General features: G+C 32.7%; 1 protein-coding gene across 4 annotated transcripts in view; it reads left to right on the top strand.

Annotated features, from left to right (window-relative positions):
- SNTG1 (syntrophin gamma 1) overlaps positions 1 to 24,175 on the top strand; it is a 587,020-nt gene that overhangs the window by 440,838 nt on the left and 122,007 nt on the right. For all 4 annotated transcript variants that reach the window (XM_066379071.1, XM_066379069.1, XM_066379070.1 and 1 more), the window contains one exon: positions 11,089 to 11,127. In XM_066379071.1, the coding sequence (XP_066235168.1) occupies positions 11,089 to 11,127 (39 nt within the window). The remainder of the gene's footprint in view (positions 1 to 11,088; positions 11,128 to 24,175) is intronic.

Raw genomic sequence — 24,175 nt, 5'->3', positions numbered from 1 at the left:
AATAACTCAACTCAACTAGCTACACAAAAAGCACACCCAAAAGGAGGATTCTGGCAAGCATCAGACCCTGCTAAAAACAACTTCACACTGTGGGACAGCTCCTACACAGCAAATATAACATGGTAATCAAGGTTTATTGTTACACTTAGTCAGCTTGAAGGGCTAACTCCATCCACAAAAGGACCGACAACATTCAAAACTTACCTTCAATAGGAAGGTGCACATAACCCACAAGAAATACTTCTGAAGACTGAGCTCAGGTGATCTGGAAGATTGTGCCACTGAACATAACAAGACACCTACATAATAAAGCAATTTTAACACATTTGAGAGTCATAGCAGATCTAATACACAGAGACAAAATGGAGAGACAAAGAAATATGTCCCAAATGAGAAAACAAGAGAAATCTCCAGAAAAAGAATTAAGTAAAATGGAAGCAACCAAAATACCAAATGCAAAGTTTGAAGCAGTGGTTAAAAGGACATTCAAGGTGCTTAAAGGGAGACTGGGTGATCTCAGTGAAAATTTAAAGAGATAGTAAGCATTAAAAAAGACATAGAAACCATAAAAAAGTCACAAATGAAGAATAAAATATCTGAAATGAAGAATACTAGAGGTAATCAACAATAGGTTAGATGAAACAGAGAATCTAATCAGTGACCTAGATGATAAGATAACAAAAGTACCCAAACAGAAACAGAGCATCACAAAGAAAAGAGAATTAAAAAATAAGAAAATTTTAACAGACCTATGGGATGACATCAAGCATAACATCTGCATTATAGGGAAAATAGAAAAAGAAGAGAGTGAGGAAAGGAGAGAACTTGTTTTAATAAATAATGGCTGAAACCCTTCTTAAGTGAGTGAATGAAAATGTCATTCAAGTTTAGGAAGTACAGAAAATTCCAATCAAGATGAACTGAAAAAGGCCCACACCAAGGCACATCAGAATTAAAATGGCAAATGTTAAAGAGAAAAATCTTAAAAGGAGTAAGAAAGAGACAGTGAGTTACCTACAAGGAAGCTGCCATAAGCTTGTTAGTGGATTTCTCAACAGAAATAGTTTGGTTTAGAAGGGATTGGCATGATACATTTAAAGTGATGAAAACCAAGGGACTATAACCAAAACTTACCTATCAGCAAGGTTAGTATTTAAAATTGAAAGTGAAATAAAAAGCTTCTCAGACAAAATAAAGCTAAGCAAATTCATTAACATCAAACCAGTATTACAAGAAATGTTAAAGGACCTGCAAGAAGAAGAAGAAGGAGAAAAAGAAAGAGAAGTAGGAGAGGCAGAGGAGAGGGAAGAAGAGGAAGAAAAAAATAATAAGAAGAAACAAATAGAGATAGAGAAAAATGTAGGTATAAAGAATAAAATGGCAATAAATAAGTACCTGTGAGCTTGACCAGGCAGTGGTGAAGTGGATAAAGCATCGGACAGGGATACAGAAGACCCAAGTTTAAAACCGCAAGGTCACCAGCTTGAGCTTGGGCTCGCAAGCTTGAGCATGGGCTAACCAGCTCAAGCGTGGGGTCATTAGCTTGAGCATGGGATCATAGACATGACCTCATGGTCGCTGGCCTGAGTACAAAGGTAGCTGGCTTGAAGCCCAAGATCATCGGCTTGAGCCCAAGGTGCTGGCTTGAGCAAGGGGTCACACACTCTGCTGTGCACATATAAGAAAGCAATTAATGAGCAACTAAGGAGCTGCAATGAAGAATTGATGCTTCTCATCTCTCTCACTTTCTGCCTGTCAGTCCCTCTCTGTGTATCTCTCTGTCTCTGTCACCAAAAGATAGTACCTGTGAATAATAACTTTAAATTTAAATGATGTAAATGCTCCAATCAAAAGATAAAAGGTGCCCTGGCAGGTTGGCTCAGTGGTAGAGCGTCAGCCTGGCGTGCAGGAGTCTTGGGTTTGATTCCCAGCCAGGGCACACAGGAGAAGTCCCCATCTGCTTCTCCATCCCTCCCCCTCTCCTTCCTCTCTGTCTCTCTCGACCCCTCCTGCAGCCTAGGCTCCATTGGAGCAAAGTTGGCCCAGGCACTGAGGATGACTCTGCGGCCTCGCCTCAGGCGCTAGAATGGCTCTGGTTGTAACAGAGAGACACCTCAGATGGGCAGAGCATCGCCCCCTGGTGGGCGTGCCGGGTGGATCCTGGTCGGGCGCATGCAGGAGTCTGTCTGACTGCCTCCCCGTTTCCAGCTTCAGAAAAATACAAAAATACAAAAAAAAAAAAGATAAAAGGTAGCTGAATAGATAAGAAAATATGACCCATATATATGATGTCTTCAAGGGATCCACCTCAGAACAAAATATACTCACAGACAAGAAATAAAGAGATGGAAAAAATATATCATGCAAATGGAAATAGAAAAAGAATGGAAATTATTGCTGGCATAACAATAATTATATCTGACAAAATAGACTTCAAAACAATGGCATCCCAAGAGACAAAGAAGATCATTACATAATACTAAAAAGATTGCTCCAAAAAGAGGATATAATCCTTGTAAACATATAAGCAGCCAACATAAAAACACATAAGTATATAAAGAAAATTTGGGTGGACATTAACACAGACTTCAACAGTCATAATAGTGAGTTTTAACACCCGTTGAACATCAATGGATAGATCTTCCAAACAAAAATCAACAAAGTAACAATGACCTTAAAAGACACATAGGAACAAATGGACTTAATTGATAAATACATAACATTTAACCCAAAGACAGCAAAATATACATCCTTCTCAAGTGTAAATGGAACATTCTCCAAGATAGATGACATGTTAAAACATAAAATAAGTCAACAAATTAAAAAACTATGAAATCATAACAAACATCTTCTCTGACCACACCAGTATGAAACTAGATACCAATTACAATAATATTTTTTAAAATATTCCAATGGAGGGAGGCTAAGTATTATTAAATAATGAATGGGTTAACAATAGATCAAGAAAGAAATAAAAAGTTACCTAGAAACAAATGAACATAAACACACACAAAACAAAAATCTAGGACATACTAAAAGCAATCTTGAAAGGGAAGTTCATAGCATTACAAATTTACCTCAAGAAGCAAGAAAAATCTTGAATTAACAATCTAATCTTATATCTAAAATAACTAGAAAATAAACAACAATGTCCAGAGTAAGAAGAAAGAAGGAAATGACAAAGATTTAGAGTGAAAATAAATGACAAAGAAACTGAAAAAGACAATACAAAAGATCAAAGAAACCAAGAGATAGTTCTTTGAAAAGATAAAATAAGATTGACACACATTTAACCAGACTTGTCAAGGAAAATAAAGAGAGAGAGAGAGGACCCAAATAAATAAAGTTAGAAATGGTAGAGAAGTAACAACTGACACCACAGAAATACAGAAATACAAAGGAGTGTAAAAAAAATATTATTAGCTATATACCAAAATATGAACAACCTTGGTGAAAGGAATAAGTTCCTAATAACACATAATTTTCTAAAACTGAATCAGGAATAATCAGGAAAACTGACTAGACCTATTACAACCAATAGAATTCAAACAGTAATCGAAAAGCTCTCAGCAAACATATTCTGAACGAGATGACTTAAAATGACAAATTTTATGAAACATTCAAAGAAAAACTGATACCTATCCTTCTTAAACCACTCCAAAAATATTATATTAAGAAGAAATACTTCCAAGCTTCTTTATGAGGCCAGCATTATCTTAACTCAAAACCAGATAAAGACACTACAAAGCAAATAAGCAATATCTCTAATAAACATAGGTGCTAAAATCCTCAACAACATATTAGCAAACGAGGTTCAGAAATACTTTAAAAAGATTATACACCATGATCAAATGGGATTTTTTCTGGGAAATTAAGATTGGTACAATTTTTTCAAATCAATATAAGTGATACATCAGATAAACAAAATGAAGGATAAAAATCACATAATCATATCAAAAACGCAGAAAAATCATTTGAAAATATTTAGTACCAGTGTATGATAAAAACTCTCAGCAAAATGGGGAAAGAGGATCATACCTCAATGTGATAAAGGCCATATATGACAAAACCACAGACAACATCATATGCAATGGATAAAAACTAAATTTATTTCCCTTAAGATCAGGAATAAGACAGAGATGTTTGCTTTTACCACTCTTATTCAACACAGCTATAGTAAGCAGACAAGAAGAAAAAAAAGGCATCCAAATTGGAAAGAAGGAAAGAAAACTCATATTTTCAAATGATGTAATATTATACATAGAAAACCCTAAGAATGCCACCAAAAACATTCTTGATCAATAAATCAATTTGGCAAATTTGTAGGATACAGAATTAGTATTCAGAAATCAGTGTCATTTTTATACACCAATAATGAACTATCAAAAAGAGAAATTAGGAAAATAATTCCATTTACAATTGAAAAAACAACAACAAAAATAAGGTACCTGGGAATAAATTTAGCCAAGGACTTACAGACCTGAACTTGGAAAAGACTTATATGTAAGTAATGAAACCATACAAATCCTGATAAAAAACATAAACAATAAAATTTTAACAATAAAATTTTAGACATTCCTTATAGAAGTTTTTTTGTTTTGTTTATTGTTTTGTTTTGTCTTTGTTGGGTTTTTTTTTTTGTGTGCCAAGAAGCTTCTCAGTCATGGTAAACAAAGGAGAAAGTAAGCAAATGTGATTACATCACACTGAAAAGCTCCTGCACAGCAAAAGAACCCATCAACAAAATGAAAATGGAATCCACTAAATGGGTGAACATATTTACCAATGAAACATCTGATAAGGCATTAATCTTCCAAATACATAAAGAAATTATACAACTCAACACCAAGAAGACAAACAATCTAATGTTAAAAAATGGCAAAGAACCTGAATAGACACTGCTCCAAAGACAAACAAGTGCTGGTGAGGATGTGGAGAAAAAGGAATGTTTGTGCCACTGGTGGGGATGTGGAGTGGTCAAGCCACTTTGCAAAGCAGTGAGGGTTTTCCTCAAAATATAAAAAATAAAGCCTGACCAGTCAGTGGAGCAGTGGATAGAGCGTCGGACTGGGATGTGGAAGACCCAGGTTCGAGACCCCGAGGTCGCCAGCTTGAGTGCGGGCTCATCTGGTTTGAGCAAAGCTCACCAGCTTGGACCTAAGGTTGCTGGCTTGAGCAAGGGGTTACTCAATCTGCTGTAGCCCCACGGTCAAGGCACATATGAGCAAGCAATCAATGAACAACTAAGGTGTAGCAATAAAAAACTAATGATTGATGCTTCTCATCTCTCTTCGTTCCTGTCTGTCTGTCCCTTTCTATCCCTATCTCTGATTCTCTCTCTGTCTCTGTAAAATAAATAAATAAGTAATAAATAAATAAATAAATAAATAAATAAATAAATAAGTAAAATGCCTTATGTTTCAGTGACTCTACTTCTGGGAATAAGTCCAAAGAAACCCTCAATACTAATTAGAAAGAATATGTACAAGAGTTAATCAGACCAACTGATCAAAACCATGTTTTAGAAAGACCCAGCAATAACAATGAATTATCTGAAAAAGGAGAGCAATCCCTTTTGCAATAGCATCAAAAACACTACAGTACTTCAGAATAAACTTAACCAGAGAGATGAAAGATCTGTACAATGAAAACTATAAACCATTGATGAAAGAAATCGAAGAAGGTACAAGTAAATGAGAAATCATCCTGTGTTCATGGATTGGAAGAATTGGTATTGTTAAAAATGTCTATACTATCCTAATGTCTGTCTGTACTACAGATTCAATGTAATCTCTACTGAATTTCAATGGCATTTCTTACAAAAATAGAAGAAACAATCCTAAAATTCATGTGGAACCATGAATGACCCTAAATAGAAAATAATATATATGTACAAGTCATTAAACCAATTCACATGTATGTAAGTAACTGTGGAATCAAAAATCTTGAAGATTCAAAATTGTCGTGCATGGAATGTATTCTTTGTCTCAGCTTTATCTTTTTTTTTTTTTTTGTACTCATTCTTTTAAAAGAAAACACTCCTATTATGTTTTACTACCTAATGGAAGATGGTCAAATCAACTCTTAGTTATGCCATACATTTAACTTTTCTTCTTTTCTGGAAGTTTCTATAAAGTTTCAGTGTCTATAAAGCCTTGGAAATGCAAAAAACTCTTGAACACGTTTTTTTTTAACTAAGAGGTCACATAAGTTTTATTAAATTTTAAAGAGGTCTATAATTAAAACTAGTTAAGATATTTCTGTCTTTGAAATAAATGTCTTTAAAGTAACAAAAAATTTTCTAATTCTATACTCATCCTTAAGGGTAGAGGAACTACATAAATATGTAAATCTTTTGTCTGAGAGGTTTGTTTATTTTCCTTCCTTTTATCATTTAGTCCTCCCTCCCTCCCTTCCTCCCTCCCTCCCTTCCTCCCTATCTCCCTCCTTCTCTCCATATCTCCCTTCCCCCCTCCCTCCCTTCCTCCCTATCTCCCCTCCCCCCTCCCCCCTTCCCTCCGTATCTCCCTCCCCTTTCCTCTCCCTTCCCTTCCTCCCTCCCTCCTTTCTTTCCTTCCTTCTTTCTCTTCTTACTATTTTTTATATTGTGAGTATGAATTGAAATATACTTTCTATTTTTTATTAACATGTTGCAAGGGTTTCCTGAAAAATTGCAGAATGTAAATTGTATACTCTTATATTGCCAGTAGGTATTAATTGTATTCCACAATTTCAGCTTGTATATTTTGACACTATATTTAAAATATACAGCTTGTTTTGGCAACATATAACTCAAAATTGATATGTAATTAAGGAAAATATAGAATGTTTCTGTTATAAGGGATAGATTCATATTGAGTAAACCATTTCATTTAGTACAGAATATATGAAATGTTCTTCAATATTTGAGCATTTACTCTGTATTACAAAAGCTTTTTTGGACACTGAGGAAACAACAAAAATACTAAAAAACAAGGGGACAGGATCCATTCTCAAAATATTGACATAAATGGTCCTGGCTGTTGGCTCTGTGGTAGAGCGTCAGCCTGGTGTGTGGATGTCCCAAGTTCAATTCTTGGGCAGGGTGCACAGGAAAAGCACCTATCTGCTTTTCCACCTCTCCCCCTCTAACTTCTCTCTCTTTACCTCTATTTCTTCATTCCCTCCTGCAGCCAAAGCTCCAAGAGAGTGAGTTGGCCCTAGGAGCTGAGGATGGCTCCATGGTCTCCACCTCAGGTGCTAAAAAATGGCTCAGGTTGCAATGGAGCAAGGGCCCCAGGTGGGCAGAGCATTGCCCTCTAGTGGGCTTGCTGGGTGGATCCCGTCGGGTGCATGTGGGAGTCTCTTTGGGCCTACCCTCCTCTCACTTTAAAAAAAAAAAAAAAGCACATGCGGGAGTCTGACTGCCTCTCCCCATTTCCAGCTTCAGAAAAATACAAAAAAAAAAAAAAAAAAAAAAAAAAGACAATGGAAACTTTAGAAGGGATTATTAAATTAAATAATAAACTAAAAGTACAACATAGATACATTGTTTCCAAGGTTAAGTTTCTGTGGTTTTTCATAACACTATTTAACATGTTTGTCCCCTCAAACAAAAAACAGGTGACACATGTATTCAAGGAGAATGAACAATTGTGGCCCTCCAAACTGTATTTTAAATGTAGTCTGGCAAAAAAAAATCTTTAAATGCCAAAGTTTACTTTGATAATAGAAAGATAACATCATTAGTGTGAATATGGAAAGAAAATTCTTATTGGATTGTGACCTGGAATCTACTTCAGCTGTACGTATTACGCTAACCTGGTGCTATCCCTCTTAAGTTAAAGAAGTCCTCTGTCATGTTAGCAGCCATCAACTTTGAGCAGTGCTGATCCATCCACTAGTCATGTCTCTATCAACTCCAGAGGATCCCAGATGCTTGGAACAGAACTATTCTGTCACCGCAGCCTGGAACTAATGTTTTTGAAAGATGGGTTTCATATTTGAAGGAATAGGCTCAGAGACATAATTATGGAATTGAAAACCTTTACGTGTCTGCCGCATGGGACAGTGTACGTATCTGGGTTCTTGGAAACAAGATAATGTCTGCTTCTAAGGCTTGGAAGAAGTAGCTTCCAAGAAATTAAGTGGAGATTAATATATAATTTATGGGTTTATATTTTGGACAAAAAGCCTTAACATGAACTTCCTTTATGAGAATGCATTTTACTTGGTAGTTTATATCACTTGATCTTCTTTTAGAATGATGTGCTAGGCAATCTTAGTCTAAACCATTTTCTATTTCTTTTACAGCTTTAGGATTGACAGTTTATGTAATCATGTTCCATAAACATCTGGTGTTATGTGAACAGCAGTTATGTCTTTTCATCTCTACAAGGCTTCAAAATAAGCAGTTTTCAAAACAAATGACTTCTAGTGTTTTCTACAGAGAGAGAGTTAATTTATAATTTAAGTTACCTAAAATATACTTGTAAATGTAAAAAGAAGCATAAGTTTTTCAATTGATTAACAGTAATTATTCCATCTCTTTCACTCTATTTGAAATTTTTTATTCAGATTTTTGGAATAAAATACATTGTTTAAAATATAGTATAAAGAATTAGTAAAGAAGCATATGACATTGTAAATTTATGAGGGTTTAATATAAAAAAGTAACATTTTTTTAGTATTTACAATTGGAAGAATATTAATTCTTTAGTAATTGGCTTAATATCATATCATTAATGTTTTCTTATATTTTATTTTTAATGTATTTTTTGCATGTTAGAAAAACTATCTAGAACTAATTTCCAAAGTCCATTTATTAAGTTCCAAACATGTTTTTATACTATTTTAAAAAGATATTATTTTAGTTGTTGCACTAAATACTATGTCATTCTAACTCTTTCATCATTAATATAATTTTCCTTTACCTTTCTTTATATTCTTATTTTTGTCCATCTATGTTGCTCCTATATTCTTGGCATTTTTTGAGGAGTAATAGAAAATATTGTATATTTTTTATTTTTAATAGAAGTAATAGTATGCAATAAATTTATTGAAAGGACAAAGATGATAAGATTCATATGCTACAAGTTTGATTCATGAGAGGAGTCAGGTTTTATTAAGGAACATTATAACAAAAACAACAATAGGAAATACAACATGACAGATTTATACACATAAATGAAGCTAATGGTCTAGTAAATAATGAGAAAAGAAATTGGACCAGTTCTGAAGAAGGCATGTCAATTTCACAAACACTGCTTGAGGGTGGGAAAGTAAAACATCATTTCTGTGATTCACATGTATTTCCCTGTCAACCACTACTTTTATTATGTAATGTCTGTCTACATAGCTGATTTTCAGCTTTTCACAATAGATAATTCAGATTTTTTTTCAGTTTGAAAATGAAAAGCTATAAAGCTAAACATCATACACTTAAAGATAAGGGTTCACATAAAATATTTGTGTAAATTTTTTTTTTTTTGTATTTTTCTGAAGCTAGAAACCGGGAGAGACAGTCAGACAGACTCCCACATGCGCCTGACCGGGATCCACCCGGCACGCCCACCAGGGGGCAAAGCTCTGCCCCTCCGGGGCGTCGCTCTGCCTCGACCAGAGCCACTCTAGCGCCTGGGGCAGAGGCCAAGGAGCAATCCCCAGCGCCCGGGCCATCTTTGCTCCAATGGAGCCTCGGCTGCGGGAGGGGAAGAGAGAGACAGAGAGGAAGGAGAGGGGGAAGGGTGGAGAAGCAAATGGGCACTTCTCCTGTGTGCCCTGGCCGGGAATCGAACCCGAGACTTCTACACGCCAGGCCGGCGCTCTACCACTGAGCCAACCGGCCAGGGCCTATTTGTGTAAATTTATGCAATTAAATTATTTATAACAATTAATAAACCTAGCAAAAGTGGTAATAGCACAAAGTATTCAATATAAGCTTTTTGATTGATTGATAACAGACATTTAGGGATCTGCTCCTTCTGTCTACATTTTCAAACTATCCAACTTTAGCTGATAGCACCAGTAGTTTATAGAGATTTCCTTAGATGATTTCTCACAACAGCCAAACTATTTAGAAGTGATTATTGTGATGTAAGAGAAGCATGTTTTTATACATGGCCTTGCTGAAATCAAATAAATATTTCCAAGTTTTCTTTTATTTTATATTTAAAAGAGAAATACCTTGCAAGTCTGGTCTTGTAAATGAACCATTGCGTGATTCTCTAAATTTGTCACCATGTCCAGTTATTTCCTACGATCTCACATTTATCAGTAAGACAAGTAAACTAAAATTTTAAAAGAAAACAATATTCAATAATAAATTTATAAATGAAAAGAAGCTGCATAGTCTGATATAATATTATACCATCAAGTTAGCATTGTGTCTCTAGAAAACCAATAAAAAATCATAATTTGTATTAATTAGTAAAAATTCTGAACTTGGTGTAACAAAATCATTTATCTAAATCTCATGTTTATTTTTATTTTTTCACAGTTTTTTTACACCGCTTACAACAGCAGAAATTCTTTCTTAGAGGATTTACTTAAATTGTTATAAAATGACACTCATTAAATAGTTTTAAAATAAATGTTATACTTTATCTGGAGTACTGATTAAAATATTTTGACACATACACTTTATCCATTAGTGTTTGAATAGTATATTTCCTTTGTTCTTTTAGTATTAAAGCAAACTTAAAATAATATGATTTCAAAGAAAACTATAGACTGTTGCTATGTTCTTAGTAGATAATTATTTAACATTGTGTGGAAACACAGTCTTTTGGTTTCTCATAAATGAAAAATTATTAGATGAAAAATTTTTTTCAAAATCAACAAAGCTTTCTTTTTCTTTTTTATATATGACTTACTGCACAGATGATCTGTTTACTCCTCTTGAAGTGGTATCAACATTCATTAAGAAGTTTACATGAAATTTGAACAAATTTTGATATAAAATTTTTTTTCACAATTGCTGTTTTATGTGCAATGATTTTACTATGTCGATATATATTTATTCACTAAAATTTGATTCTGATAAAATTTTGGGAATCTGTGTCACTGTATTCTTGCTTTTCTTACTTTTTTTTTTATTTATCACTGCAGATTAAAAAAATCAACAGAAACTTCCCAGTAAACCAGCAGGTAAGATGAAGAAATACTTTAAAAGTCAAATTATAAATCTGTTTCATTATATTTACTATAGAAAATAATCTGGTTTGAATTTAATGTTTATGTGAAAATAGTTGGTACTATTCTTAGCTATCTTCAGGAAAATATATAATTTATTTTATATTATGTGATATCTGTTTATTTAATCATGTTAAAAGCAGTTTTAAAAACTTATCTAAGTAAACTAAGTACAAACTATTTTTGATTGATTACATTTATTTAAATACAATTTTGAACTGCATGGAGAGCAATTTACATGAAATAATTTTATTGTATCAACATTTGGAAGAATTTTACATAAGTGGTCCAAAAATTATATGAATGCTGCTTCTCTCTACATTGAGTAAAAGCCCTGACATTCCTGATTTTCTTTGAGTAAACCAGTTTTCCATTGATTTTGTTGTTTATGATTATTTTTTCCCATCTATTCAGCTATTTTTATAATTTGGGGGTGGATTAACATTTTCAGAACTATAACTCATAATTTGGGGATAGCAAATTTCTATTATCCATATATTGATTATTAAACTCTTTGTGCTGTCTTAAGATATTTTAATCATGTTTAAATATAATCAGTCACACTAACATTTGTGTAACTACAGCAAATTATTTCTAAAAAGTCATTTCTCATTATTATAATGCATTACTTTTTTATTGATTACTAAATTTTGAGATGGAATTAGATTAATTTCTAAATAATTTTAAATCAAATTTTTCATTATCTTCTTTTCATAAGTTAAAAAATAAAAATTAAAGAGTATCTTCTAAATTTGCTGACTGTATTTCAAATAAGTCTAAATTAATGCAAAAAAATAAAAATAATGATTAATCAAGCCAATAATTTAGTTGGCTTGTAAGACTAACACTTGATTAAGAATAAAATAATTGATTATAAAAAAAGTGATTCCCCTTACAACTTTATTATGCTAAAATTAACTTTTGTATTACTTTCACAAAATACTGAAAAATATTAATTTGAGTGACAAAAGTAAATACGCAGTGTTTTGACTCATTGTTATTATTGTTATATTAGGTTTTTGTGATGATGGAACTACAATCACAAGAAATAAACTTACTCTTGACAACACCCCCAATTTATAATCACTGATCACAATTTAAATATCAATTATATATATTAATAAATGGTACACCAATCACAAATTAATTTTAATTGTAAAATTTTTTTAAACAAATATTAGTTTATAAAAACTAGTTTATTTTTCTTATCTATACCTCAGTTTCCTCACTTGTTCATATAAGTGCAACATATACATTTATTTTTGAGGATTGAATGATAACCCACATAAAGTTCTCTATATACGTCATTATTAACATTAATGTGTTAAATTTTCAAACCTCTTCCTTGGAATACAAAATGTATGTTCTTGTATAAATTATATCATTAATTAGGCCACCAGCCCTGACTGACTAGCCTACCAAGATCTGTGTGACTGATTTATTAATGAGGATAGCTTTGGACAACTCATTGTGTCTACAATTCTCAGAACTATTTCCAGCCATAGGTGTCCCCTGCCTCCTACATGCATTTCCTAATGACTGAGCCAAGTTAATGTTGTGGATAATTCCAGATGTTGGAGATAAGTATGTGTCTTGTCACATTCCAGAGCAAGCTGTGATTAACCTTGAGGCCTTTGTTTACCAGGCTAAAATTAGAGCTCTAGACCTGAGCTGCTGTATGAGTAGCTCTGTGATACCAGTGAAACTCCTTTTGTAGTTTTCATTCAATCCCAGGTTATTCTGATGCTGGTGGTACACAGGTCACATCTTGGAAAAAAACATTTAAACTATTTCATAGGGTGGGAGGAAAGGAAATTTTGTTACTGAGAAATTAAAATAGAAAGTTACATCAGCCACAGGGGAGAGGTTGTAATGTCCATCAATAGACATGGTTGCTTTATTGTTAGATACAATAAAAATGTTGATCTATTCATTTTGGGAATTCTTCTCAAAAATATTAATGATAAACATTTTTGAAGAATGACTATGATATCCGTTATCAGTCCTCCTTTCCCTTTTAACCTCAACATGTGAGAGTTAATAATTAGTGTAATTTATATTTACTGTGGATATTGAACCTTGATAAACCCACAGCTATTTTTTATTCATGTTGACAACTGCATTTAACACTTCCTACATATTTCTTTTAGTGACTAGTAACATTCCTTACACATCTGCTTTATCTAGGTTTTGAATAATAATGAAGTAAATAAGAATCTGAAAACTCTTAACATGTAAATAATAATAATAAATATTTAATATTCTAGCACACATATATAATAAACATAGGTAAGTATTAGTATTCATAAACTTTTATTTACTAGAATTGTGATATTATTACTGAAATTTAATTTCAAACTCTAGTATGCCATAATTTTGAAATTATAATGAATTCTTGTTATTTTAAAATTTGAAGGCAAGAGTTGATAGCTTTTTTCCTTACTGCTTTCTACCAAGTAAATGAAGTTTTTTTTTCAGAAAATCGGATTAGAGTTTAATATTTATATGTATCCATAACAAGAAAAACTCACCTTCAATGTTATATTAATGAATTAGGAAAGCAGGGTCCATTCCCCATGTAATAAAATCTGAGATGCATTAAGAAATAAAAATTTGAAAACACATATAATCTTAATTCTCATCTAGATTCAGCATTCGAACAAAACTCTTATCTTGGACTAAACCACATTGTTGTTTTATCTCAAATTTCCTTTTAACTTAATTTTTATGTAAAGTTTTCTGAATCTTAGGTTACATATATATTGATATGTAAGATTCTGATTATATAATTCAAGCATATGTTAAAGTGTTAAGTGTTTTACAATGAACACCAAGCCCCCTTATATATCTGTTGCTCTAAGCCTCAAAAACAAACACAAAATCCCCCCCAAAACAAGATATCACCCAAGATCCATTGGAACAAAAGTTTCCTGCTTCCTGTGAGATTTAATTTTAAATTTATTCCATGGCTTATAGCTATTCCAACCAGAAAAATGAAAATAAAAACAGAACATAAAGGACTCTAGAACTGGAGAAATTCACTACCGTCTGGGAGTGGCCAGTACCACAGATTAGCTCTCTAAAGTATTACCATAGCCCAGAATACATGAGATTTTCAGTAAAACCATTCTCAGTGAAGATAAAATTGTAATCCACTATTATAAACCATATGAAAAAATATACCATTATAAGAGAAAGTATATTCTAAATTTGTTTTTATCATTTTTAATTTTAAGAAATAAATATAAATTATTAAGTCAAGAAGAGAATTTTGTTAGAAATGTGGATCTGCAAAAGAACCAAATAAATAAATAAATAAAAAAGTGTCTATTTAAAATTAAAATAATTGGAAAATAGATTAAAATGAAGACAAAATATATAATTGGAAGTAATGCACCTGAGAAGATCATCAGAATGCAACACACTTGAAAAGATTAAAATATGTGAAACCTAATGTAGAAAGACTGAAAAAAATGCACAGTAAGAAATGTATAAAGAGGCCTGACCTGTGGTGGCGCAGTGGATAAAGCGTCGACCTGGAAATGCTGAGGTCATCGGTTCGAAACCCTGGGCTTGCCTGGTCAAGGCACATATGGCAGTTGATGCTTCCAGCTCCTCCCCCCTTCTCTCTCTCTCTCTCTCCTCTCTCTCTCTCTCCCTCCCTCTCCTCTCTAAAATGAATAAATAAAAAAAAGAAAAAAAAAGAAATGTATAAAGAAAGATGACTAAAAGTTCCAAAGAATCTTTAAAGAGCCACACTAACCCTTGAGCATGCTGAAGGAAAACAAAGACATACCAACAAAGGATATGAAAGAACCTAAAATTCCAGTCAGTTGGGTAGTGTGCAGTCAATAACAGGGTCAGATTGCTCTCAGTACTGTTATGGAAGATTGTTTAAAAATACTTTATTGAATGGCAATAGTGAAGTGAAGAATCAGGAATAAAAGTAAGTCATTATTTTAAATTAAAGGGTTTGGAACAAAACATATACATATTCTCTACAAGAATAAAAAAAAATCTCGGGAAACAATAATATGGTAAAGGTTTGTGTCTAGTAAGAAGTTTTCAGCCTAGTCTCCTTCTAAGCACTTGTGCTTAAATTCTGTTCCTTTCCCTTGTGAACCCTTTCATTTCAACTTTACTCACTTTGATTAAGGTTCCCCATTTAATTCCTGCACCAAGACAATCTATTTTTGTTTTGAGTTAAGTCTGTTATTCTTTCTACATTCTATTTTACATTTTCATATATTAGGATCAGTTCATTCTGATGTATTTATTGGAAGTTCTCTGGCTTTTGGTCATTTCCATTGATAATTGAAAGAAAAAAAAAAAACTGTGTCCTTGCCATTTTTAAGATGCATTGCTAATATTATGTGTGAGATTGAGTATCGTTAAAGATATTATTATATCCTTTTATATGTCTGTCTCTGAAGTTTGAACATGTTTCTATTTTCTTCTGTTTTTTTACGTATATGTAAGCATTGCATACTTATTACAAAAAAATTTACTCTGTATTTTTATGCAGCCTAATTTAACAAATCTTTTTTTATGGTTCATAGGATTTGTGTTTTCATTTTAAAAATTTCATCAACTCAAAATTAATAAAAATTAAAAATGCATTGTTTATTTATAGTAATTTTATCTCTTTATTTTTATATATTTTTTAAGATCTTAAGCATTTCTCTCTTATTGAAATTATCACATGTATGTGATAATTTAAAAAATGGTGTGTTATATTAATAAAGAATGTTTGATTAATACATCCTTCCTCTCCCTGCCCAAATTCAACTGTAAACTTTTTGAAGGTAAAGATATGAGTTTTATTATGTCATTTTCTCCTAATACAGTGCCTTATGTATTATGATTCTGGTAGAGATCTTCACATAAAGGAGTTTAGAAATATCTTTATTTATTTTTTTTTAATAATTTTATTTTTTTAATGGGGCGACATCAATAAATCGGGATACATATATTCAAAGATAACAAGTCCAGGTTATCTTGTCTTTCAATTATGTTGCATACCCATGACCCAAAGTCAGATTATCCTCTGTCACCTTCTATCTAGTTTTCTTTGTGCCCCTCCCCCTCCCCCTTTCCCTCTCCCTTTCCCCCCTCCCCCCATAACCACCACAATCTTATCAATGTCTCTTAGTTTCACTTTTATGTCCCACCTACGTATGGAATAATGCAGTTCCTGTTATTTTCTGATTTACTTATTTCACTTCGTATCATGTTATCAAGATCCCACCATTTTGCTGTAAATGATCCAATGTCATCATTTCTATGGCTGAGTAGTATTCCATAGTGTATATGTGCCACATATTCTTTATCCAGTCATCTATTGACGGGCTTTTTGGTTGTTTCCATGTCCTGGCCACTGTGAACAATGTTGCAATGAACATGGGGCTGCATGTGTCTTTATGTATCAATGTTTCTGAGTTTTTGGGGTATATACCCAGTAGAGGGATTGCTGGGTCATAAGGTAGTTCTATTTTCAGTTTTTTGAGGAACCACCATACTTTCTTCCATAATGTTTGTACTACTTTACATTCCCACCAACAGTGTATGAGCAGCTCAGATAAGGGCCTAATATCCAAAATATACAAAGAACTCATAAAACTCAACAACAAACAAACAAACAATACAATAAAAAAATGGGAAGAGGACATGAACAGACACTTCTCCCAGGAAGAAGTACAAATGGCCAACAGATATATGAAAAGATGCTCATCTTCTTTAGTTATTAGAGAAATGCAAATCAAGACTGCAATGAGATACCAACTCACACCTGTTAGATTAGCTATTATTAACAAGACAGGTAATAGCAAATGTTGGAGAGGCTGTGGAGAAATAGAAATATCTTTAAATAAGATATGTGGCTAAAAGCCTGAGACTTCATCAAAATTAATAACTTCCACTTTCCAAAAATAACTCTTGAAAAAATGTAATGCATAGACTGGGAAAACCTATTTGCGAATTATATATATCTAATTAAAGAACTTACATCGACAATATATTTTTTAAAAACTGAAAACTGAACACTTAGAAATAAACTTTTCAAAAAATATTTGCTAAGTTTTGAACATATACTTCACCAAAGTATACAATGTCAAATATGCACGTGAAAAAATATTCAACTTTATTAAGAACATGCAAGTTAAAAGCACAGTGAAATACAATTATGAATTCACTAGAATGAGCAATTATAACTGCTTATTCTAAGTATTGACCAGGAGGAATTGACACTATATTATACACTACTGGTAGCAATGTAAATTGGCACAATTACTTTGAAAGACAGTGTGGAAGTTATTCAAAAAGTTTAGTGCACATGTACCATATAAACTAGCCATTCCATTCCTAGGAATTGAAAGCATATGTCCATACAAAGAACCATTCATGAATGTTCATAGCAGCTTTTTATGTTAATAGCCCTAAACAGAAAACAACTCAAATTCTAACAACAGGAGAAAAGATAAACACACAACATCATGTCTCCACAATGAGATATTACTTAGTAATAAAAAGTAATACAGTATGGTAGGTACCAGATGGAATTGGGTTGGGACAACTATCCAAGAGTAAAGAGGGTCAAATATATGCTTATATGCTGATGGAAGATTTGACTTTGGGTAGTGAACAAACAATGCAATCAATACACAAATTATAGATATATTATAGAATTATGTACTTGAAACCTATACTGTATAACCTTATTAACTAATGTCACCCCAATAAATTTAACTTAAAAAAGAAATACTTTCTTGATAAATTCTACAACATATATGAATCTCAAAATTCTATGTTGAAAAAAAAACAGATTTTTTTTTAAAAAAGAGTATATGTTCTATGCTTCTATTTATAGAATATTCTAAGAAATTCAAACTATTTTATAAATCAGAAAGCAAGTAATAAAAATGAGGAATTATAAAAAAGCATAGGAAATTTGGGAGTTTAAATATATATTCATTATACCAATTGTGGTAGTGTGGTAGTTTGATAGATGTACACATATGCCTAGATTAATCAAAATTTCCCCTCTAAATATGTGCAGTTTGCTTGTCATTATACCTCAATAAAATTAAAACCTTTTTTTTTTTTTACTATAATAATGTCAGAGAATCAGATAAATTACAAATTATATTAAAACCAGGCCATTGGAATTTGGTTAAATCTTAACAATTCTCTAGACTTGAAATGATAATACATAATATAACTACTAGTTCACTTTTTGTTAGAAGTAATTTTATCCTTTCCTCTATGTATCTGGGACATAGACATCTGTTTTTGCTATTACAGCTTTAATCAGGTTCTTTTATAAAAATGAACACACTGAAATTCAGCTTCAATTGATACCTTTACTGAAGAGCAGGGGAAAGGGTGACAGCAGTCCTATTAAATTAAGCAGCAATTCTCACCTGCCTGTAAAATTATATTTTGGTTATTTATTCAGTGAATTAGAAGTCATTTAGACAAGCAGACATATATTTCTATATTTATAAAAATCTATTGTTAATTTATTGCATTTATTATTTTAATCATTACTAACCAAAATTCTGCCATCCTCAAGAATAACTTACCTGTTTGATTCTTGATCGAGGCACATACAGGAACAGATCACCATTCCTGTTTCTCTCTCTCTCTCTCCCTTCTCTCTTTCTAAAATCAGTAAAATAAACATTAAAAAAGAATATTTTCTAATTTCTACAAAAATAGCACTTATAATAAATATATTTTATAATTACCAAGAAGACAGGTTAGAGGCTTAATTCATCCTGAAAATGTAATGTGTTTCTTTTATATCAGACACTAAGCAAATAATATCACTAAATTGTAACAGTTTGGGTAAGTAATCATTTAAAATAAGTAGAATATTATTTTAGGTAGCTTATCCTAGAGAAATATTCTTTGATCTAAGTATAGCAATTTGGACATATTATAGATAACTACATTAAGTACATAGAATGCTAGTGACAAAAGAGAAAATAAATGACTAGTAGTTAGTCTCTAATTCTTTTGGGGAGAGCTAAGAAATTTAAAGGCCTCTTTAAAATCTATTTTTGGAATAATAGAACAGTGCAGATAGAGGAAGGAATCAGTGACATAGAAGACAGGCAACTAGAGATGCCACAGAGAAAAGAGGAGAGAGACTCACAAGACAAGACAATCAGAGAGCTCTACAGAAATTGACTCCATCAGAAAGAGCATAATAAGAAAGTGCATAATAAAAATATATCAGAAGAAGAAGAGAGGGAGAAAGCTATGGATAGCCTATTCAAATAAATAATTGATGAGAATTTTTCAAACTTATGGAAAGAGTTTTAAAGCATTAAATTCTAGTAGCAAACAGAAACATCAAGTTACTTTAGCCCAAACAGACCTACTTCAAGTCACATTATAATAACATTGTCAAAAATCATTGACAAAAAAAAAGAATCCTCATGGCAGCTAGGGAAAAGAAGAACATAACATATAAAGGAAAGCCCATTAAGTTATCATCACACTTCACAGAGGGAATTCTACAAGCCAGAAAAGAGTGGACCCAAACATTCAAAGGACTAAAAGAGAGGAATTACCAGCCAAAGAATAATATATCCATCAAGGTTATCTTTCAAATATGAAGGAGAAATAAAAACTTGTGCAGACATACAGAAGTTGAGAAAATTTATCACCCAAAATACCCCACTACAGGAAATATTTAAGGGTGTTATTCAATCAGATACAAAGAGCAAAATAAATAAAAACTACAAGTAAAATCTCCAACATGATCAAAATGAAAACAAGGATAATTTGTGAAAACAATAACAGAAAAGGGTATAGAAGGGTAAAGATCTGAAGTAGCAAAGGAAGATGGAGTGCAGAAACACTCAGAATACAAAGGATTCTTGTACATACGAACATTTTCTTCTTAATAACTTAATGGTAACCATCCATGAAAAAGCCAATACTAAAATGCACAGATTAAGAAAAGAAGAAACAGGAAAAAAATATATGGAATACCACCAAACAAAAATAGCTGACAGAAACACAAAAGAGAAGAATCAAGCAAGACACAGATGTACCAGAAAACAAAACAAAATGGCTATAAGAAATCCTCAAGTGTTAATAATTACCTTAAAAGTAAATGGACTGAACTCACCAATAAAGAGGCACAGAGTAGACAATTGAATCAAAAAGCAAAACCCAAGCATAATGCTGCCTTCAAGAGACACATCTAAGCTGTAAGGACAAAATGAGGCTCAAAGTGAGAGTTTGGAAAATAATTCTCCAAGCAAGTAATATCCAAAGAAAAACAATTGTAGCCATACTTGTATTGGACAACACTGACTTCAAGATAACAAATGTAACCAGAGACAAAGATGGTCATTTCATACTGATAAGGGGCACATTGTATCAAGAAAACATAACACTTCTTAATATGTATACTGAATCAGGGAGCACCAAAACACAGAAGACATCTACTAACTGACCTAAAAGTAGAAACAGACAAAAACACAATTATACTTGGAGATTTCAACACATCATTAATGGCTTTAGACAGATCTTCCAAACAGAAAATCAATCAAGAAATATCAGCCAGGGTGTGCACAGGCTCATCCAGTTTGCAAGCTCACCAGCTTGAGGGCAGAGTCACTGATTTGAGCATGGAATCATAGACACGACCCATGGTTGCTGGCTTGAGTCCAAAAGGTAACTGGCTTAAAACCTGATGTTGCTGGTATGAGCAATGGCAACGGGTCACTGGCTTAGCTGCAGCCCTGGTCAAGGCACAAAACAACATAGTATTGGCAGAAAACAGACATAAAAACCAATGAAACAGAATTGAGAACTCAGAAATAAAACCACACACACACACACACACACACACACACACACACACGGACAAATAATCTTTGACAAAGGAGTCAAAAACATACAATGGAAAAAAGAAAGCCTCTTCAATAAATGGTGCTGGGAAAATTGGAAAGCTACATGCAAAAGAATGAAAATTGACTACAGTTTGTTCCCCTGGACAAAAGTTAATTCAAAATGAATCAAAGACCTAAAAAAAAAAAAAAAAAAAAGATCTGAAACAGTAAATTACATAGAAGAAAACATAGGTACTAAACTCGTGGACCTTGGCCATAGAGAACAATTTAGGAATTTAACTCCAGAGGAAAGGAAAGGCAAAAATAAATGAATGAGACTATATTAGACTAAAAAGCTTCTGCACAGCAAAAGAAACAGACAACAAAACAAATAAGCAGCCAACTAAGTGGAGATATTTGCAACAACATCTCCAGTAAGGGGTCAGTATCCAAACTGTGTAAAGAATTCACAAAGCTCAGTAACAAACAAGCAAACAATCCAATTAAAAAATATGGGAAGGACCTGAACAGACACTTCTCCCAAGAGGATATACAAATGGCCAAGAGATATATGAATAGATGCTTATATTCACTAGCTATTTGACAAATGAAAATTAAAACAGTGAGATACCAGGTCACACCATTTAGATGGCTATAATGAACAAGACAGGCAATAACAAGTGTTGGAGATACTGTGGAGAAAAAGGACCCTCATTCACTGCTGGTGGGAATGCAAATTAGTACAACCATTATGGAAGAAAGTATGATAAAAAATTAAACATAGAACTACCATGTGACCCAGCAATCCCTCTCCTGGGTATATACCCCCAAAACTCTAAAAGATTGGTACATAAAGACTCATTCACCCCCATGTTCATTGCAGCATTATTCACAGTGGCCAAGACATGGAAACAACCAGTATCCCTTGATAGAGGATTGAATAAATAAGATGTGTTTTATATATACAATGTAACACTGTCAGCCATAAGATATGATGACACAGTGTCATTTATGACCACATAAATAGATCTGGAGGACATTATACTGACTGAAATAAGTATATCAGAAAAAGCTAAGAACTGTATTTTTTCACACATAGGTGAAATATAAAATTGATTTTCATGGACATAGATAAAAATGAAGTAGTCTGAGGGTGGGTGTTGATGTGAGTGTTGTTGGGAAGGAGTGGGGAGAATGGTATATAGAGGATGGAAAATGATTTGACTTTGGGGGATAGGTATACAACATAATCAACAGTTCAAATGCTATAGAAATGTTTACCTGAAATGAATGTACTCTTATTGATCAATGTCACCTTGTTAAATTTAATTTTCTGCATAATATTTAAAGAAAAAGGGAACGTTTACATGAAATGTATGTACTAGTTTGATCAATGTCACCTTATTAAATTTAATTTTTTTAATAAAATTAAAAAAAATTATCCAGTTAAAAATACTATTTTAATGCTGTGATGAACATGCCCAAGATATGGAAACAACCAAAATGTCCATCGATAGAGGATTGGTTAAAGAAGAGGTGGTACATATATACGACGGAATACTACTCAGACATAAGAGAAGATGACATAATGACATTTACAAAAACATGGAAGGACCTTGAGAACATTATACTGAGTAAAATACGTAAATCAGAAAAAGCTAAGATCTGTATGATTTCACACATAGGTGGGATATAAAACTGAGACTTATGGACATGGATAAAAGTGAAGTGGTTACCAGGAGGGAGGAAATGTGGGGGAGGGGGAAGGGGACCTAAGTAAATGGGGAAGTGGGAGAGGGTGAGGAGAAGGGTGTAAAGAGGAACAAATATAAGGTGACAGAAGATGATTTGACTTTGGGTGAGGGGTATACAGTACAACATAATAAACAGTTCAAATACTGTAGAAAAGTGCACCTGAAACCTATGTAATCTTATTGTTTAATGTCATCCTGTTAAAGTTTATTTTCTAAATAAAATTTACAAAAAAAAAGAAAAAGAACAAAAATACTATAAAATATTTATAAATGTTGACACCAAATCATGGAGTGGTGTACTCTAGAATTAATAAGTCTTCTGTCCTTTTAGTCCACTTAATAATACTTGGTGATAAAATATATTAGTAATTATGATTTGAAGAATTTCTTCTCAAAAAAAGTAATATTTATTGGTAAGTTAATCTTGTAAAATCAACTCTAATATAAATCCTTGTAAAAATGTAGTTCAGAGATTTCATAGTAAAAAGTTGTAAAAAATATTTTATAGTTGAGCTAAAAAAGCCCACACTGAAGCACAGCAATAGTTATTACAATAAAGATAAAATAAACTATATTTTAGAAATCTTGGAAAAGATGTGACTGAAAGGTGACTGTGTCTGTGTTGTCTATATATGCACATTTGGGTCTGTACATTGGTTTATTGTTGTAAGAGTTGTCTTAATAATCATTTTCTTTGTTTACTAAACAAAAAATTTCAAAATCCTGAGGGCAGGAGGAACACATAATGTGTTTATTTTTCAGTTACAATTGACATTATATAACTTACTAAATGATCATCACCTCAAAAAATCTAGTATCCATCTGACACTACATATACCTATTACATTATTGACTATATTCTCTAGGCCAGGGGTCCCCAAACTACGGCCCGCGGGCCACATGCGGCCCCCTGAGGCCATTTATCCGGCCCCCGCCGCACTTCTGGAAGGGTACCTCTTTCATTGGTGGTCAGTGAGAGGAGCATAGTTCCCATTGAAATATTGGTCAGTTTGTTGATTTAAATTTACTTGTTCTTTATTTTAAATATTGTATTTGTTCCCGTTTTGTTTTTTTACTTTAAAATAAGATATGTGCAGTGTGCATAGGAATTTGTTCATAGTTTTTTTTTTATAGTCCGGCCCTCCAACGGTCTGAGAGACAGTGAACTGGCCCCTTGTGTAAAAGTTTGAGGACCCCTGCTCTAGGCTGTACTCTTCATCTTTCTGGATATTCTGTATCAACCAATTTGTACTTATTAATCCCTTCACCTTTTTACCTGTCCTACAAAATGTCAAATCTCACAATAGTCAAAATGCTCTCTGCATGAGTCTGTTTGTGTTTTGTTTGCCCATTTATTTAACTTGTTAGGTTTTACTTAAAAGTGAATTACATAGCATTTGT

The sequence above is a fragment of the Saccopteryx leptura genome, chromosome 3, assembly GCF_036850995.1.
Source record: "Saccopteryx leptura isolate mSacLep1 chromosome 3, mSacLep1_pri_phased_curated, whole genome shotgun sequence".
Classification (NCBI taxonomy): Eukaryota; Metazoa; Chordata; class Mammalia; order Chiroptera; family Emballonuridae; genus Saccopteryx; species Saccopteryx leptura.
This window is presented reverse-complemented; position numbering and strand designations above follow the sequence as displayed.